Source organism: Petromyzon marinus, assembly GCF_048934315.1.
Source record: "Petromyzon marinus isolate PM22_M1 ecotype Great Lakes invasive population chromosome 77 unlocalized genomic scaffold, UKy_Petmar_22M1.pri1.0 chr77_unloc.2, whole genome shotgun sequence".
NCBI classification, from domain to species: Eukaryota; Metazoa; Chordata; class Hyperoartia; order Petromyzontiformes; family Petromyzontidae; genus Petromyzon; species Petromyzon marinus.
This window is the reverse complement of record NW_027422622.1, coordinates 931,396-954,525: the sequence shown is the minus strand read 5'-3', so window position 1 is coordinate 954,525 and position 23,130 is coordinate 931,396. Positions and strand designations below refer to the sequence as shown.

Below are 23,130 nucleotides of genomic sequence, written 5' to 3'. Positions count from 1 at the left end.
ACACACAGAGATCCACACAGAGACACACAGAGACTCAGAGACCCACAGAGACACACACAGAGACACACGGAGACTCACAGACACACAGAAACTCACAGAGACACACAGAGACTCACAGAGACTCACAGAGACACACAGAGACTCACAGAGACCCACAGAGACTCACAGACACACACAGAGATCCACACAGAGACTCACAGAGACTCACAGAGACACACTGAGAGACACACAGACACACAGAGACCCACAGAGACCCACAGAGACCCACAGAGACTCACAGACACACACAGAGACTCACGGAGACTCACAGAGACCCACAGAGACCCACAGAGACCCACAGAGACTCACAGAGACACACACAGAGACTCACAGAGACTCACAGAGACCCACAGAGACTCACAGACACACACAGAGACTCACGGAGACTCACAGAGACCCACAGAGACCCACAGAGACTCACAGAGACTCACAGAGACTCACAGACACACACAGAGACCCACAGAAACTCACAGACACACACAGAGACACACAGAGACTCACAGAGATTCACAGACACACACAGAGAGTCACAGAGACCCACAGAGACTCACAGACACACACAGACACACACAGAGACTCACAGAGACCCATAGAGACTCACATAGACTCACAGACACACAGAGATCCACACAGAGACTCACAGAGACCCACAGAGACACACAGAGACCCACAGAGACACACAGAGACTCACAGACACACACAGAGACTCACAGAGACCCACAGAGACTCACAGAGACACACAGACACACACAGAGACTCACAGAGACTCACAGACACACAGAGATCCACACAGAGACTCACAGAGACCCACAGAGACTCACAGAGACTCAGAGAGACACACAGAGACACACAGAGACTCACAGAGACTCACAGAGACTCACAGAGACACACAGAGACTCAGAGAGACACAGAGACACACAGAGACTCACGTAGACTCAGAGACACCCACAGAGACACACACAGATACACACAGAGACTCACAGACACACAGAAACTCACAGAGACACACAGAGACACACAGAGACTCACGGAGACTCACAGAAACTCACAGAGACTCACGGACACACAGAGATCCACACAGAGACTCACAGAGACCCACAGAGACTCACAGAGACTCACAGAGACCCACAGAGACTCACAGAGACACAGAGATCCACACAGAGACTCACAGAGACCCACAGACACACACAGAGACTCACAGAGACCCACAGAGACTCACAGAGACTCACGGAGACTCACAGAGACCCACAGAGACCCACAGAGACTCACAGAGACTCACAGAGACCCACAGAGACTCACAGAGACACAGAGATCCACACAGAGACTCACAGAGACTCACAGACACACACAGAGATCCACACAGAGACCCACAGAGACTCACATAGACTCACAGACACACAGAGATCCACACAGAGACTCACAGAGACCCACAGAGACACACAGAGATACACAGAGACTCACAGAGACCCACAGAGACACACAGAGACTCACAGACACACACAGAGACTCACAGAGACCCACAGAGACTCACAGAGACACACAGACACACACAGAGACTCACAGAGACTCACAGACACACAGAGATCCACACAGAGACTCACAGAGACCCACAGAGACTCACAGAGACTCAGAGAGACACACAGAGACACACAGAGACTCACAGAGACTCACAGAGACTCACAGAGACACACAGAGACTCAGAGAGACACACAGAGACACACAGAGACTCACGTAGACTCAGAGACACCCACAGAGACACACACAGATACACACAGAGACTCACAGACACACAGAAACTCACAGAGACACACAGAGACACACAGAGATCCACACAGAGACTCACAGAGACCCACAGAGACTCACGGACACACAGAGATCCACACAGAGACTCACAGAGACCCACAGAGACTCACAGAGACTCACAGAGACCCAGAGACTCACAGAGACACAGAGATCCACACAGAGACTCACAGAGACCCACAGACACACACAGAGACTCACAGAGACCCACAGAGACTCACAGAGACTCACGGAGACTCACAGAGACCCACAGAGACCCACAGAGACTCACAGAGACTCACAGAGACTCACAGAGACACAGAGATCCACACAGAGACTCACAGAGACTCACAGACACACACAGAGATCCACACAGAGACCCACAGAGACCCACAGAGACACACAGACACACACAGAGACCCACAGAGACTCACAGACACACAGAGACCCACAGAGACTCACAGAGACCCACAGAGACCCACAGAGACTCACAGACACACAGAGACACAGAGATCCACACAGAGACCCACAGAGACCCACAGAGACCCACAGAGACTCACAGAGACCCACAGAGACCCACAGAGACTCACAGACACACAGAGACCCACAGAGACTCACAGAGACCCACAGAGACTCACAGAGACTCACAGACACACACAGAGACTCACAGAGACCCACAGAGACCCACAGAGACTCACAGAGACTCACAGACACACACAGAGACTCACAGAGACTCACAGACACACAGAGATCCACACAGAGACTCACAGAGACCCACAGAGACTCACAGAGACTCACAGACACACACAGAGACACACAGAGACTCACAGAGACACACAGAGACTCACAGAGACACAGAGAGACTCACAGACACTCACAGACACTCAAAGACACACACAGAGACTCACAGAGACTCACAGACACACACAGAGACTCACAGAGACTCACAGAGACCCACAGAGACCCACAGACACACACAGAGACACACAGAGACTCACAGAGACTCACAGACACACAGAGATCCACACAGAGACACACAGAGACCCACAGAGACCCACAGAGACCCACAGAGACCCACGGAGACCCACAGAGACCCGCAGAGACTCACAGAGACTCACAGAGACCCACAGAGACCCACGGAGACCCACAGAGACCCACAGAGACTCACAGAGACTCACAGAGACTCACAGAGACCCACAGAGACCCACAGAGACTCACAGAGACTCACAGACACACAGAGACTCACAGAGAGACACACAGACACACACAGAGACACACAGAGATCCACACAGAGACACACAGAGACCCACAGAGACTCACAGACACACACAGAGACCCACAGAGACCCACAGAGACTCACAGAGACACACACAGAGACTCACAGAGACACACACAGAGACTCACAGAGACTCACAGAGATTCACAGACACACAGAGACACACAGAGACCCACAGAGACTCACAGACACACACAGAGACCCACAGAGACCCACAGAGACACACAGAGAGACAGACAGAGACTCACAGACACACACAGAAACTCACAGAGACTCACAGAGACACACAGACACACACAGAGACACACAGAGACTCACAGAGACACACAGAGACACACAGAGACTCACAGAGACACACAGACACACACAGAGACACACAGAGACTCAGAGAGACTTACAGAGACTCACAGAGACACACAGAGACTCAGAGAGACACACAGAGACACACAGAGACCCACAGAGACTCACAGACACACACAGAAACTCACAGAGACTCACAGAGACACACAGACACACACAGAGACACACAGAGACTCACAGAGACACACAGAGACACACAGAGACTCACAGAGACACACAGACACACACAGAGACACACAGAGACTCAGAGAGACTCACAGAGACTCACAGAGACACACAGAGACTCAGAGAGACACACAGTGACACACAGAGACTCACGTAGACTCACAGACACCCACAGAGACACACAGAGACCCACAGAGACTCACAGACACACACAGAAACTCACAGAAACTCACAGAGACTCACAGAGACTCACAGAGACACACAGAGACACACACAGAGACACACAGAGACTCACAGAGACACACAGAGACTCACAGAGACACACAGAGACTCACAGAAACTCACAGAGACTCACAGAGACTCACAGAGACCCACAGAGACTCACAGAGACTCACAGATACACACAGAGACACACAGAGACTCACAGAGACACACGGAGACTCACAGAAACTCACAGAGACGCATAGAGACTCACAGAGACACACAGAGACTCACAAAAACACACAGAGAGACACACAGACACACAGAGACTCACAGAGACTCACAGAGACACACAGAGACTCACAGAGACTCAAAGACACACACAGACACTCACAGAGACACGCAGAGACACACAGAGACTCACAGAGACACACAGAGACACACAGAGAGACACACAGAGACTCACAGAGACTCACAGACACACAGAGATCCACACAGAGACACACAGAGACTCACAGAGACCCACAGAGACACACGGAGACTCACGGAGACTCACAGAGACTCACAGAGACCCACAGAGACACACAGAGACTCACAGAGACACACAGAGAGACACACAGACACACACAGAGACACACAGAGACTCACAGAGACTCACAGACACACAGAGATCCACACAGAGACACACGGAGACTCACAGAGACCCGCAGAGACTCACAGAAACTCACAGAGACTCACAGACACACAGAGATCCACACAGAGACACACAGAGACTCAGAGACTCACAGAGACTCACAGAGACACACTGAGAGACACACAGACACACAGAGACTCACAGAGACACACAGAGAGACACACAAACACACACAGAGACCCACAGAGACACACACAGAGACTCACAGAGACTCACAGAGACACACAGAGACTCAGAGAGACACACAGAGACACACAGAGACTCACGTAGACTCACAGACACCCACAGAGACACACAGAGACCCACAAAGACTCACAGACACACACAGAGACTCACAGACACACACAGAAACTCACAAAGACTTACAGAGACTCACAGAGACTCACAGAAACTCACAGAGACACACAGAGACACACATAGACCCACAGAGACTCACAGACACACAGAGACACACAGAGACTCACAGAGACACACACAGAGACCCACAGAGACTCACAGACACACAGAAACTCACAGAGACCCGCAGAGACCAACAGAAACTCACAGAAACTCACAGAGACACACAGAAACTCACAGAGACTCACAGATACACACAGAGACTCACAGAAACTCACAGACACACACAGAGACTCACGGAGACACACAAAGACTCACAGAGACACACAGAGACTCACAGAGACACACAGAGACTCACAGAGACCCACAGACACACACAGAGACTCACAGAGACACACGGAGACTCACAGACTCATAGAGACTCACAGACACACACAGAGACTCACAGACACACACAGAGACTCACAGAGACCCACAGAGACTCACAGACACACACAGACACACACAGAGACTCACAGAGACTCACAGACACACAGAGATCCACACAGAGACACACGGAGACTCACAAAGACCCGCAGAGACTCACAGAAACTCGCAGAGACTCACAGACACACAGAGATCCACACAGAGACACACAGAGACTCACAGAGACCCACAGAGACTCACAGAAACTCACAGAGACTCACAGACACACAGAGATCCACACAGAGACACACAGAGACTCAGAGACCCACAGAGACACACACAGAGACACACGGAGACTCACAGACACACAGAAACTCACAGAGACACACAGAGACTCACAGAGACTCACAGAGACACACAGAGACTCACAGAGACCCACAGAGACTCACAGACACACACAGAGATCCACACAGAGACTCACAGAGACTCACAGAGACACACTGAGAGACACACAGACACACAGAGACCCACAGAGACCCACAGAGACCCACAGAGACTCACAGACACACACAGAGACTCACGGAGACTCACAGAGACCCACAGAGACCCACAGAGACCCACAGAGACTCACAGAGACACACACAGAGACTCACAGAGACTCACAGAGACCCACAGAGACTCACAGACACACACAGAGACTCACGGAGACTCACAGAGACCCACAGAGACCCACAGAGACTCACAGAGACTCACAGAGACTCACAGACACACACAGAGACCCACAGAAACTCACAGACACACACAGAGACACACAGAGACTCACAGAGATTCACAGACACACACAGAGAGTCACAGAGACCCACAGAGACTCACAGACACACACAGACACACATAGAGACTCACAGAGACCCATAGAGACTCACATAGACTCACAGACACACAGAGATCCACACAGAGACTCACAGAGACCCACAGAGACACACAGAGACCCACAGAGACACACAGAGACTCACAGACACACACAGAGACTCACAGAGACCCACAGAGACTCACAGAGACACACAGACACACACAGAGACTCACAGAGACTCACAGACACACAGAGATCCACACAGAGACTCACAGAGACCTACAGAGACTCACAGAGACTCAGAGAGACACACAGAGACACACAGAGACTCACAGAGACTCACAGAGACTCACAGAGACACACAGAGACTCAGAGAGACACAGAGACACACAGAGACTCACGTAGACTCAGAGACACCCACAGAGACACACACAGATACACACAGAGACTCACAGACACACAGAAACTCACAGAGACACACAGAGACACACAGAGACTCACGGAGACTCACAGAAACTCACAGAGACTCACGGACACACAGAGATCCACACAGAGACTCACAGAGACCCACAGAGACTCACAGAGACTCACAGAGACCCACAGAGACTCACAGAGACACAGAGATCCACACAGAGACTCACAGAGACCCACAGACACACACAGAGACTCACAGAGACCCACAGAGACTCACAGAGACTCACGGAGACTCACAGAGACCCACAGAGACCCACAGAGACTCACAGAGACTCACAGAGACCCACAGAGACTCACAGAGACACAGAGATCCACACAGAGACTCACAGAGACTCACAGACACACACAGAGATCCACACAGAGACCCACAGAGACTCACATAGACTCACAGACATACAGAGATCCACACAGAGACTCACAGAGACCCACAGAGACACACAGAGATACACAGAGACTCACAGAGACCCACAGAGACACACAGAGACTCACAGACACACACAGAGATCCACACAGAGACTCACAGAGACCCACAGAGACTCACAGAGACTCAGAGAGACACACAGAGACACACAGAGACTCACAGAGACTCACAGAGACTCACAGAGACACACAGAGACTCAGAGAGACACACAGAGACACACAGAGACTCACGTAGACTCAGAGACACCCACAGAGACACACACAGATACACACAGAGACTCACAGACACACAGAAACTCACAGAGACACACAGAGACACACAGAGATCCACACAGAGACTCACAGAGACCCACAGAGACTCACGGACACACAGAGATCCACACAGAGACTCACAGAGACCCACAGAGACTCACAGAGACTCACAGAGACCCAGAGACTCACAGAGACACAGAGATCCACACAGAGACTCACAGAGACCCACAGACACACACAGAGACTCACAGAGACCCACAGAGACTCACAGAGACTCACGGAGACTCACAGAGACCCACAGAGACCCACAGAGACTCACAGAGACTCACAGAGACTCACAGAGACACAGAGATCCACACAGAGACTCACAGAGACTCACAGACACACACAAAGATCCACACAGAGACCCACAGAGACCCACAGAGACACACAGACACACACAGAGACCCACAGAGACTCACAGACACACAGAGACCCACAGAGACTCACAGAGACCCACAGAGACCCACAGAGACTCACAGACACACAGAGACACAGAGATCCACACAGAGACCCACAGAGACCCACAGAGACCCACAGAGACTCACAGAGACCCACAGAGACCCACAGAGACTCACAGAGACCCACAGAGACCCACAGAGACTCACAGAGACTCACAGACACACACAGAGACTCACAGAGACTCACAGACACACAGAGATCCACACAGAGACTCACAGAGACCCACAGAGACTCACAGAGACTCACATACACACACAGAGACACACAGAGACTCACAGAGACACACAGAGACTCACAGAGACACAGAGAGACTCACAGACACTCACAGACACTCACAGACACACACAGAGACTCACAGAGACTCACAGACACACACAGAGACTCACAGAGACTCACAGAGACCCACAGAGACCCACAGACACACACAGAGACACACAGAGACTCACAGAGACTCACAGACACACAGAGATCCACACAGAGACACACAGAGACCCACAGAGACCCACAGAGACCCACAGAGACCCACGGAGACCCACAGAGACCCACAGAGACTCACAGAGACTCACAGAGACTCACAGAGACCCACAGAGACCCACAGAGACTCACAGAGACTCACAGACACACAGAGACTCACAGAGAGACACACAGACACACACAGAGACACACAGAGATCCACACAGAGACACACAGAGACCCACAGAGACTCACAGACACACACAGAGACCCACAGAGACCCACAGAGACTCACAGAGACACACACAGAGACTCACAGAGACACACACAGAGACTCACAGAGACTCACAGAGATTCACAGACACACAGAGACACACAGAGACCCACAGAGACTCACAGACACACACAGAGACCCACAGAGACCCACAGAGACTCACAGAGACACACACAGAGACTCACAGAGACACACACAGAGACTCACAGAGATTCACAGACACACAGAGACACACAGAGACCCACAGAGACTCACAGACACACACAGAGACCCACAGAGACCCACAGAGACTCACAGAGACACACACAGAGACTCACAGAGACACACACAGAGACTCACAGAGACTCACAGAGATTCACAGACACACAGAGACTCACAGAGACACACAGAGATTCACAGACACACAGACATACACAGGAACACACAGAGACTCACATAAACACACAGAAACTCACAGAGACCCACGGAGACTCACAGACACACAGAGACCCACACAGAGACCCACACAGAGACCCACAGAGACCCACAGAGACTCACAGAGACTCACAGAGACCCACACAGAGACTCACAGAGACACACACAGAGACTCACAGAGACTCACAGAGACTCACAGACACACACAGAGATCCACACAGAGACCCACAGAGACTCACATAGACTCACAGACACACAGAGATCCACACAGAGACTCACAGAGACCCACAGAGACACACAGAGATACACAGAGACTCACAGAGACCCACAGAGACACACAGAGACTCACAGACACACACAGAGACTCACAGAGACCCACAGAGACTCACAGAGACACACAGACACACACAGAGACTCACAGAGACTCACAGACACACAGAGATCCACACAGAGACTCACAGAGACCCACAGAGACTCACGGAGACTCAGAGAGACACACAGAGACACACAGAGACTCACAGAGACTCACAGAGACTCACAGAGACACACAGAGACTCAGAGAGACACACAGAGACACACAGAGACTCACGTAGACTCAGAGACACCCACAGAGACACACACAGATACACACAGAGACTCACAGACACACAGAAACTCACAGAGACACACAGAGACACACAGAGATCCACACAGAGACTCACAGAGACCCACAGAGACTCACGGACACACAGAGATCCACACAGAGACTCACAGAGACCCACAGAGACTCACAGAGACTCACAGAGACCCAGAGACTCACAGAGACACAGAGATCCACACAGAGACTCACAGAGACCCACAGACACACACAGAGACTCACAGAGACCCACAGAGACTCACAGAGACTCACGGAGACTCACAGAGACCCACAGAGACCCACAGAGACTCACAGAGACTCACAGAGACTCACAGAGACACAGAGATCCACACAGAGACTCACAGAGACTCACAGACACACACAGAGATCCACACAGAGACCCACAGAGACCCACAGAGACACACAGACACACACAGAGACCCACAGAGACTCACAGACACACAGAGACCCACAGAGACTCACAGAGACCCACAGAGACCCACAGAGACTCACAGACACACAGAGACACAGAGATCCACACAGAGACCCACAGAGACCCACAGAGACTCACAGAGACCCACAGAGACCCACAGAGACTCACAGACACACAGAGACCCACAGAGACTCACAGAGACCCACAGAGACTCACAGAGACTCACAGACACACACAGAGACTCACAGAGACCCACAGAGACCCACAGAGACTCACAGAGACTCACAGACACACACAGAGACTCACAGAGACTCACAGACACACAGAGATCCACACAGAGACTCACAGAGACCCACAGAGACTCACAGAGACTCACAGACACACACAGAGACACACAGAGACTCACAGAGACACACAGAGACTCACAGAGACACAGAGAGACTCACAGACACTCACAGACACTCACAGACACACACAGAGACTCACAGAGACTCACAGACACACACAGAGACTCACAGAGACTCACAGAGACCCACAGAGACCCACAGACACACACAGAGACACACAGAGACTCACAGAGACTCACAGACACACAGAGATCCACACAGAGACACACAGAGACCCACAGAGACCCACAGAGACCCACAGAGACCCACGGAGACCCACAGAGACCCACAGAGACTCACAGAGACTCACAGAGACTCACAGAGACCCACAGAGACCCACAGAGACTCACAGAGACTCACAGACACACAGAGACTCACAGAGAGACACACAGACACACACAGAGACACACAGAGATCCACACAGAGACACACAGAGACCCACAGAGACTCACAGACACACACAGAGACCCACAGAGACCCACAGAGACTCACAGAGACACACACAGAGACTCACAGAGACACACACAGAGACTCACAGAGACTCACAGAGATTCACAGACACACAGAGACACACAGAGACCCACAGAGACTCACAGACACACACAGAGACCCACAGAGACCCACAGAGACTCACAGAGACACACACAGAGACTCACAGAGACACACACAGAGACTCACAGAGATTCACAGACACACAGAGACACACAGAGACCCACAGAGACTCACAGACACACACAGAGACCCACAGAGACCCACAGAGACTCACAGAGACACACACAGAGACTCACAGAGACACACACAGAGACTCACAGAGACTCACAGAGATTCACAGACACACAGAGACTCACAGAGACACACAGAGATTCACAGACACACAGACATACACAGGAACACACAGAGACTCACATAAACACACAGAAACTCACAGAGACCCACGGAGACTCACAGACACACAGAGACCCACACAGAGACCCACACAGAGACCCACAGAGACCCACAGAGACTCACAGAGACTCACAGAGACCCACACAGAGACTCACAGAGACACACACAGAGACTCACAGAGACTCACAGAGACTCACAGACACACACAGAGATCCACACAGAGACCCACAGAGACTCACATAGACTCACAGACACACAGAGATCCACACAGAGACTCACAGAGACCCACAGAGACACACAGAGATACACAGAGACTCACAGAGACCCACAGAGACACACAGAGACTCACAGACACACACAGAGACTCACAGAGACCCACAGAGACTCACAGAGACACACAGACACACACAGAGACTCACAGAGACTCACAGACACACAGAGATCCACACAGAGACTCACAGAGACCCACAGAGACTCACAGAGACTCAGAGAGACACACAGAGACACACAGAGACTCACAGAGACTCACAGAGACTCACAGAGACACACAGAGACTCAGAGAGACACACAGAGACACACAGAGACTCACGTAGACTCAGAGACACCCACAGAGACACACACAGATACACACAGAGACTCACAGACACACAGAAACTCACAGAGACACACAGAGACACACAGAGATCCACACAGAGACTCACAGAGACCCACAGAGACTCACGGACACACAGAGATCCACACAGAGACTCACAGAGACCCACAGAGACTCACAGAGACTCACAGAGACCCAGAGACTCACAGAGACACAGAGATCCACACAGAGACTCACAGAGACCCACAGACACACACAGAGACTCACAGAGACCCACAGAGACTCACAGAGACTCACGGAGACTCACAGAGACCCACAGAGACCCACAGAGACTCACAGAGACTCACAGAGACTCACAGAGACACAGAGATCCACACAGAGACTCACAGAGACTCACAGACACACACAGAGATCCACACAGAGACCCACAGAGACCCACAGAGACACACAGACACACACAGAGACCCACAGAGACTCACAGACACACAGAGACCCACAGAGACTCACAGAGACCCACAGAGACCCACAGAGACTCACAGACACACAGAGACACAGAGATCCACACAGAGACCCACAGAGACCCACAGAGACCCACAGAGACTCACAGAGACCCACAGAGACCCACAGAGACTCACAGACACACAGAGACCCACAGAGACTCACAGAGACCCACAGAGACTCACAGAGACTCACAGACACACACAGAGACTCACAGAGACCCACAGAGACCCACAGAGACTCACAGAGACTCACAGACACACACAGAGACTCACAGAGACTCACAGACACACAGAGATCCACACAGAGACTCACAGAGACCCACAGAGACTCACAGAGACTCACAGACACACACAGAGACACACAGAGACTCACAGAGACACACAGAGACTCACAGAGACACAGAGAGACTCACAGACACTCACAGACACTCACAGACACACACAGAGACTCACAGAGACTCACAGACACACACAGAGACTCACAGAGACTCACAGAGACCCACAGAGACCCACAGACACACACAGAGACACACAGAGACTCACAGAGACTCACAGACACACAGAGATCCACACAGAGACACACAGAGACCCACAGAGACCCACAGAGACCCACAGAGACCCACGGAGACCCACAGAGACCCACAGAGACTCACAGAGACTCACAGAGACTCACAGAGACCCACAGAGACCCACAGAGACTCACAGAGACTCACAGACACACAGAGACTCACAGAGAGACACACAGACACACACAGAGACACACAGAGATCCACACAGAGACACACAGAGACCCACAGAGACTCACAGACACACACAGAGACCCACAGAGACCCACAGAGACTCACAGAGACACACACAGAGACTCACAGAGACACACACAGAGACTCACAGAGACTCACAGAGATTCACAGACACACAGAGACACACAGAGACCCACAGAGACTCACAGACACACACAGAGACCCACAGAGACCCACAGAGACTCACAGAGACACACACAGAGACTCACAGAGACACACACAGAGACTCACAGAGATTCACAGACACACAGAGACACACAGAGACCCACAGAGACTCACAGACACACACAGAGACCCACAGAGACCCACAGAGACTCACAGAGACACACACAGAGACTCACAGAGACACACACAGAGACTCACAGAGACTCACAGAGATTCACAGACACACAGAGACTCACAGAGACACACAGAGATTCACAGACACACAGACATACACAGGAACACACAGAGACTCACATAAACACACAGAAACTCACAGAGACCCACGGAGACTCACAGACACACAGAGACCCACACAGAGACCCACACAGAGACCCACAGAGACCCACAGAGACTCACAGAGACTCACAGAGACCCACACAGAGACTCACAGAGACACACACAGAGACTCACAGAGACTCACAGAGACTCACAGACACACACAGAGACCCACAGAAACTCACAGACACACACAGAGACACACAGAGACTCACAGAGATTCACAGACACACACAGAGAGTCACAGAGACCCACAGAGACTCACAGACACACACAGACACACACAGAGACTCACAGAGACCCATAGAGACTCACATAGACTCACAGACACACAGAGATCCACACAGAGACTCACAGAGACCCACAGAGACACACAGAGACCCACAGAGACACACAGAGACTCACAGACACACACAGAGACTCACAGAGACCCACAGAGACTCACAGAGACACACAGACACACACAGAGACTCACAGAGACTCACAGACACACAGAGATCCACACAGAGACTCACAGAGACCCACAGAGACTCACAGAGACTCAGAGAGACACACAGAGACACACAGAGACTCACAGAGACTCACAGAGACTCACAGAGACACACAGAGACTCAGAGAGACACAGAGACACACAGAGACTCACGTAGACTCAGAGACACCCACAGAGACACACACAGATACACACAGAGACTCACAGACACACAGAAACTCACAGAGACACACAGAGACACACAGAGACTCACGGAGACTCACAGAAACTCACAGAGACTCACGGACACACAGAGATCCACACAGAGACTCACAGAGACCCACAGAGACTCACAGAGACTCACAGAGACCCACAAAGACTCACAGAGACACAGAGATCCACACAGAGACTCACAGAGACCCACAGACACACACAGAGACTCACAGAGACCCACAGAGACTCACAGAGACTCACGGAGACTCACAGAGACCCACAGAGACCCACAGAGACTCACAGAGACTCACAGAGACCCACAGAGACTCACAGAGACACAGAGATCCACACAGAGACTCACAGAGACTCACAGACACACACAGAGATCCACACAGAGACCCACAGAGACTCACATAGACTCACAGACACACAGAGATCCACACAGAGACTCACAGAGACCCACAGAGACACACAGAGATACACAGAGACTCACAGAGACCCACAGAGACACACAGAGACTCACAGACACACACAGAGACTCACAGAGACCCACAGAGACTCACAGAGACACACAGACACACACAGAGACTCACAGAGACTCACAGACACACAGAGATCCACACAGAGACTCACAGAGACCCACAGAGACTCACAGAGACTCAGAGAGACACACAGAGACACACAGAGACTCACAGAGACTCACAGAGACTCACAGAGACACACAGAGACTCAGAGAGACACACAGAGACACACAGAGACTCACGTAGACTCAGAGACACCCACAGAGACACACACAGATACACACAGAGACTCACAGACACACAGAAACTCACAGAGACACACAGAGACACACAGAGATCCACACAGAGACTCACAGAGACCCACAGAGACTCACGGACACACAGAGATCCACACAGAGACTCACAGAGACCCACAGAGACTCACAGAGACTCACAGAGACCCAGAGACTCACAGAGACACAGAGATCCACACAGAGACTCACAGAGACCCACAGACACACACAGAGACTCACAGAGACCCACAGAGACTCACAGAGACTCACGGAGACTCACAGAGACCCACAGAGACCCACAGAGACTCACAGAGACTCACAGAGACTCACAGAGACACAGAGATCCACACAGAGACTCACAGAGACTCACAGACACACACAGAGATCCACACAGAGACCCACAGAGACCCACAGAGACACACAGACACACACAGAGACCCACAGAGACTCACAGACACACAGAGACCCACAGAGACTCACAGAGACCCACAGAGACCCACAGAGACTCACAGACACACAGAGACACAGAGATCCACACAGAGACCCACAGAGACCCACAGAGACCCACAGAGACTCACAGAGACCCACAGAGACCCACAGAGACTCACAGACACACAGAGACCCACAGAGACTCACAGAGACCCACAGAGACTCACAGAGACTCACAGACACACACAGAGACTCACAGAGACCCACAGAGACCCACAGAGACTCACAGAGACTCACAGACACACACAGAGACTCACAGAGACTCACAGACACACAGAGATCCACACAGAGACTCACAGAGACCCACAGAGACTCACAGAGACTCACAGACACACACAGAGACACACAGAGACTCACAGAGACACACAGAGACTCACAGAGACACAGAGAGACTCACAGACACTCACAGACACTCACAGACACACACAGAGACTCACAGAGACTCACAGACACACACAGAGACTCACAGAGACTCACAGAGACCCACAGAGACCCACAGACACACACAGAGACCCACAGAGACCCACAGAGACTCACAGAGACACACACAGAGACTCACAGAGACACACACAGAGACTCACAGAGATTCACAGACACACAGAGACACACAGAGACCCACAGAGACTCACAGACACACACAGAGACCCACAGAGACCCACAGAGACTCACAGAGACACACACAGAGACTCACAGAGACACACACAGAGACTCACAGAGACTCACAGAGATTCACAGACACACAGAGACTCACAGAGACACACAGAGATTCACAGACACACAGACATACACAGGAACACACAGAGACTCACATAAACACACAGAAACTCACAGAGACCCACGGAGACTCACAGACACACAGAGACCCACACAGAGACCCACACAGAGACCCACAGAGACCCACAGAGACTCACAGAGACTCACAGAGACCCACACAGAGACTCACAGAGACACACACAGAGACTCACAGAGACTCACAGAGATTCACAGACACACAGAGACACACAGAGACCCACAGAGACTCACAGACACACACAGAGACCCACAGAGACCTACAGAGACTCACAGAGACACACACAGAGACTCACAGAGACACACACAGAGACTCACAGAGACTCACAGAGATTCACAGACACACAGAGACACACAGAGACCCACAGAGACTCACAGACACACACAGAGACCCACAGAGACCCACAGAGACTCACAGAGACACACACAGAGACTCACAGAGACACACACAGAGACTCACAGAGACTCACAGAGATTCACAGACACACAGAGACTCACAGAGACACACAGAGATTCACAGACACACAGACATACACAGGAACACACAGAGACTCACATAAACACACAGAAACTCACAGAGACCCACGGAGACTCACAGACACACAGAGACTCACAGAGACCCACGGAGACTCACAGACACACACAGAGACTCACAGAGACCCACAGAGACCCACAGAGACCCACAGAGACCCACAGAGACCCACAGAGACCCACAGAGACTCACAGACATACACAGAGACCCACAGAAACTCACAGAGATTCACAGACACACACAGAGACACACAGAGACTCACAGAGACCCACAGAGACCCACAGAGACTCACAGACACACACAGAGACTCACAGAGACCCACAGAGACCCACAGAGACTCACAGACACTCACAGACACACACAGAGACACACAGAGACTCACGGAGACTCACAGAGACTCACAGAGACTCTCAGAGACTCACAGACACTCACAGACACACACAGAGACCCACAGAGCCTCACAGAGACCCACAGAGACTCACAGACACTCACAGACGCTCACAGACACACACAGAGACTCACAGACACACAGAGATCCACACAGAGACTCACAGACACACAGAGATCCACACAGAAACTCACAGAGACCCACGGAGACTCACAGAGACTCACAGAGACCCACAGAGACCCACAGAGACCCGAACTCGCCTGCTCACGACGGACGAGAGGCTGTTGCCGATGAGGATTGCCTGCGGAAGGCTCCGCTGGTCCCAGTTGCTCCACAAGAGGTTGTTGCTGAGCGCTTTGCCGCAGTGCGGAAGGAAAAAAATTGTCGGCACACTCACCCTACGCTTGCCCTCCTGGGGGATAGTGGGGGGATAGTGGGGGGAGAGTGGGGGGAGAGTGGGGGGATAGTGGGGGGAGAGTGGGGGAGAGTGGGGGGAGAGTGGGGGGAGAGTGGGGGAGAGTGGTGGAGAGTGGGGGGAGAGTGGGGATAGTGAGGGGAGAGTGGGGGAGAGTGGGGGGGAGAGTGGGGGGAGAGTGGTGGAGAGTGGGGAGAGTGGGGGGAGAGTGGGGAGAGTGGGGGGAGAGTGGGGGGAGAGTGGGGGGAGAGGGGAGAGTGGGGGGAGAGTGGGGGAGAGTGGGGGGAGAGTGGGGGAGAGTGGGGGAGAGTGGGGGGAGAGGGGAGAGTGGGGGGAGAGTGGGGAGAGTGGGGGGGAGAGTGGGGGGGAGAGTGGGAGGTAGATTAACGTGGGCACTCACTCACCCACTCACTCACCCACTCACTCACCCACTCACCCACCCACTCACTCACCCACTCAACCACTCACTCACTCACCCACTCAACCACTCACTCACTCACCCACTCACCCACTCACCCACCCACTCACCCACTCACTCACCCACTCACTCACTCACTCTCTCACTCACTCACCCACCCACTCACTCACTCACTCAACCACTCACTCACTCACTCACCCACTCATTCACCCACTCACTCACTTACCCATTCACTCACCCACTCACCCACCCACTCACTCACCCACTCACCTACCCACTCACTCACCCACTCACTCACCCACTCACCCACTCACCCACTCACTCTCTCACTCACTCACCCACCCACTCACTCACTCACTCAACCACTCACTCACTCACTCACCCACTCATTCACCCACTCACTCACTTACCCATTCACTCACCCACTCACCCACCCACTCACTCACCCACTCACCTACCCACTCACTCACCCACTCACTCACCCACTCACCCACTCACTCTCTCACTCACTCACCCACCCACTCACTCACTCACCCACTCACCCACTCACTCACTCACCCACTCACCCACTCACTCACTTACCCACTCACTCACCCACTCACTCACCTACCCACCCACTCACCCACTCACCCACTCACTCACCCACCCACTCACCCACTCACCCACTCACTCTCTCACTCACTCACTCACCCACTCACGCACTCACTCACCCACTCACTCACTCACCCACCCACTCACCCACTCACCCACTCACTCATTCACCCACTCACTCACTCACCCACTCACTCACTCACTCACCCACTCACTCACTCACTCACCCACTCACCCACTCACTCACCCACTCACTCACCCACTCACCCACTCACTCACTCACTCACCCACTCACTCACCCACTCACTCACTCACTCACCTACCCACTCACCCACCCACTCACCCACTCACTCACTAACCCACTCACTCACTCACCCACTCACTCACCCACTCACCCACTCACCCACCCACTCACCCACTCACTCACTCACTCACCCACTCACTCACTCACCCACTAACTCACCCACTAACTCACCCACTCACCCACTCACTCACCCACTCACTCACACACTCACCCATCCACCCACCCAGCCACCCACTCACTCACCTACCTACTCACCCACTCACTCACTCACTCACCCATCCACCCACTCACTCACTCACTCACCCACCCACTCACTCACCCATCCACCCACCCAGCCACCCACTCACTCACCCACTCACTCACCCACCCACCCACCCACTCACCCACTCACTCACTCACCCACTCACTCACCACTCACTCACTCACCCACTCACCCACCCACCCACTCACCCACTCACTCACCACTCACTCACTCACCCACTCACCCACTCACTCACTCACCCACTCACCCACCCACTCACCCACTCACTCACAACACTGACCCATCTACCCACCCAGCCACCCACTCACCTACCCACCCACCCACTCACCCACTCACCCACTCACTCACTCACCCACCCACTCACCCACTCACCCACCCATTCACTCACTCACTCACCCACCCACTCACCCACTCACTCACACACTGACCCATCTACCCACCCAGCCACCCACTCACCTACCCACCCACCCACTCACCCACTCACCCACTCACTCACTCACCCACCCACTCACCCACTCACCCACTCACTCATTCACCCACTCACTCACTCACCCACCCATTCACTCACTAACCCACTCACTCACCCACTCACTCACCCACTCACCCACCCACTCACCCACTCACTCACTCACTCACTCACCCACTCACTCACTCACCCACTAACTCACCCACTAACTCACCCACTCACCCACTCACTCACCCACTCACTCACACACTCACCCATCCACCCACCCAGCCACCCACTCACTCACCTACCCACTCACCCACTCACTCACTCACCCATCCACCCACTCACTCACTCACTCACCCACCCACTCACTCACCCATCCACCCACCCAGCCACCCACTCACTCACCCACTCACTCACCCACCCACCCACTCACCCACTCACTCACTCACCCACTCACTCACCACTCACTCACTCACCCACTCACCCACTCACTCACTCACCCACTCACCCACTCACTCACTCACCCACTCACTCACTCACTCACCCACTCACTCACTCACTCACCCACTCACTCAACCACTCACTCACTCACCCACTCACTCACTCACCCACTCACTCACTCACTCACCCACTCACTCACTCACCCACTCACCCACTCACTCGCCCACTCACCCACTCACTCGCCCACTCACTCACTCACTCACCCACCCACTCACTCACCCACTCACCCATCCACTCACCCACTCACTCACCCACTCACTCACTCACGCACTCACCCATCCACTCACCCACTCACTCACCCACTCACCCACTCACTCACTCACTCACCTACCCACTCACCCACCCACTCACCCACTCACTCACTAACCCACTCACTCACTCACCCACTCACTCACCCACTCACCCACTCACCCACCCACTCACCCACTCACTCACTCACTCACCCACTCACTCACTCACTCACCCACTAACTCACCCACTAACTCACCCACTCACCCACTCACTCACCCACTCACTCACACACTCACCCATCCACCCACCCAGCCACCCAATCACTCACCTACCTACTCACCCACTCACTCACTCACTCACCCATCCACCCACTCACTCACTCACTCACCCACCCACTCACTCACCCATCCACCCACCCAGCCACCCACTCACTCACCCACTCACTCACTCACCCACCCACCCACTCACCCACTCACCCACTCACCCACTCACTCACCACTCACTCACTCACCCACTCACCCACCCACCCACTCACCCACTCACTCACCACTCACTCACTCACCCACTCACCCACTCACTCACTCACCCACTCACCCACCCACTCACCCACTCACTCACAACACTGACCCATCTACCCACCCAGCCACCCACTCACCTACCCACCCACCCACTCACCCACTCACCCACTCACTCACTCACCCACCCACTCACCCACTCACCCACCCATTCACTCACTCACTCACCCACCCACTCACCCACTCACTCACACACTGACCCATCTACCCACCCAGCCACCCACTCACCTACCCACCCACCCACTCACCCACTCACTCACTCACCCACCCACTCACCCACTCACCCACTCACTCATTCACCCACTCACTCACTCACCCACCCATTCACTCACTAACCCACTCACTCACCCACTCACTCACCCACTCACCCACTCACCCACCCACTCACCCACTCACTCACTCACTCACCCACTCACTCACTCACCCACTAACTCACCCACTAACTCACCCACTCACCCACTCACTCACCCACTCACTCACACACTCACCCATCCACCCACCCAGCCACCCACTCACTCACCTACCCACTCACCCACTCACTCACTCACCCATCCACCCACTCACTCACCCACCCACTCACTCACCCATCCACCCACCCAGCCACCCACTCACTCACCCACTCACTCACCCACCCACCCACTCACCCACTCACTCACTCACTCACCCACTCACTCACCACTCACTCACTCACCCACTCACCCACTCACTCACTCACCCACTCACCCACTCACTCACTCACCCACTCACTCACTCACTCACCCACTCACTCAACCACTCACTCACTCACCCACTCACTCACTCACCCACTCACTCACTCACTCACCCACTCACTCACTCACTCACCCACTCACCCACTCACTCGCCCACTCACCCACTCACTCGCCCACTCACTCACCCACTCACTCACCCACCCACTCACTCACCCACTCACTCACTCACCCACTCACTCACTCACTCACCCACTCACTCACTCACGCACTCACCCATCCACTCACCCACTCACTCACCCACTCACCCACCCACTCACCCACCCACTCACCTCATTGTACCTCACCAAGTTCATCCCCAGGCTGGTGAGTGTCTGTCCTTCCGCAGCAGAGAACACCGGATCATAGACACTCACCTTACTCCTCACCACCTAGCACACAGACACAGGTCGCCCAGGTAGCCTCTAGCAGGGCTGCAGGGGCAAGTGCTGTTAGCTAGCGAGTAGCACCACCTATGATGCACACACACAGACAAAGCTCCCCCAGGTAGCCTCTAGCAGGTCTGTAGGGGCAAGTGATGTTAGCTAGCGAGTAGCACCACCTATGATGTACACACACAGACAAAGCTCCCCCAGGTAGCCTCCGGCAGGGCTGCAGGGGCAAGTGCTGCTAGCTAGCGAGTAACACCACCTATGATGTACACACACAGACAAAGCTCCCCCAGGTAGCCTCTAGCAGGGCTGCAGGGGCAAGTGCAGTTAGCTAGCGAGTAGCAGCAGCAGTGTCTAAGTACTACACACACCATACACAGACAAAGCTCTCCCAGGTAGCCTCTGGCAGGGCTGCAGGGGCAAGTGCTGTTAGTAGCGAGTAGCAGCAGCAGTGTCTATGTACTACACACACCATACACAGACAAAGCTCCCCCAGGTAGCCTCTAGCAGGGCTGTTAGAAGTTCACCTGTAGGTGTCCACCTTTCACGTGTAGGTGTTCACGTGTAGGTGTTCACCTGTCACCTGTAGGTGTTCACGTGTAGGTGTTCACCTGTAGGTGTTCACGTGTAGGTGTTCACCTGTCACCTGTAGGTGTTCACCTGTAGGTGTTCACGTGTAGGTGTTCACCTGTAGGTGTTCACGTGTAGGTGTTCACCTGTCACCTGTAGGTGTTCACCTGTAGGTGTTCACGTGTAGGTGTTCACCTGTCACCTGTAGGTGTCCACCTGTCGCGTGTAGGTGTTCACGTGTAGGTGTTCACCTGTAGGTGTTCACGTGTAGGTGTTCACCTGTCACGTGAAGGTGTTCACCTGTAGGTGTTCACCTGTCACGTGTAGGTGTTCACGTGTAGGTGTTCACCTGTCACCTGTAGGTGTTCACCTGTAGGTGTTCACCTGTCACGTGTAGGTGTCCACGTGTAGGTGTT

At 53.3% G+C, this 23,130-nt stretch overlaps 1 protein-coding gene across 3 annotated transcripts in view; it reads right to left on the bottom strand.

Moving 5' to 3' along the window:
* SRRD (SRR1 domain containing) overlaps positions 1-23,130 on the bottom strand; it is an 84,414-nt gene that overhangs the window by 15,533 nt on the left and 45,751 nt on the right. For all 3 annotated transcript variants that reach the window (XM_076058603.1, XM_076058601.1, XM_076058602.1), the window contains 2 exons: positions 22,046-22,144; positions 17,519-17,670 (listed from right to left, as the gene is read on the bottom strand). In XM_076058603.1, the coding sequence (XP_075914718.1) occupies positions 17,519-17,670; positions 22,046-22,144 (251 nt within the window). The remainder of the gene's footprint in view (positions 1-17,518; positions 17,671-22,045; positions 22,145-23,130) is intronic.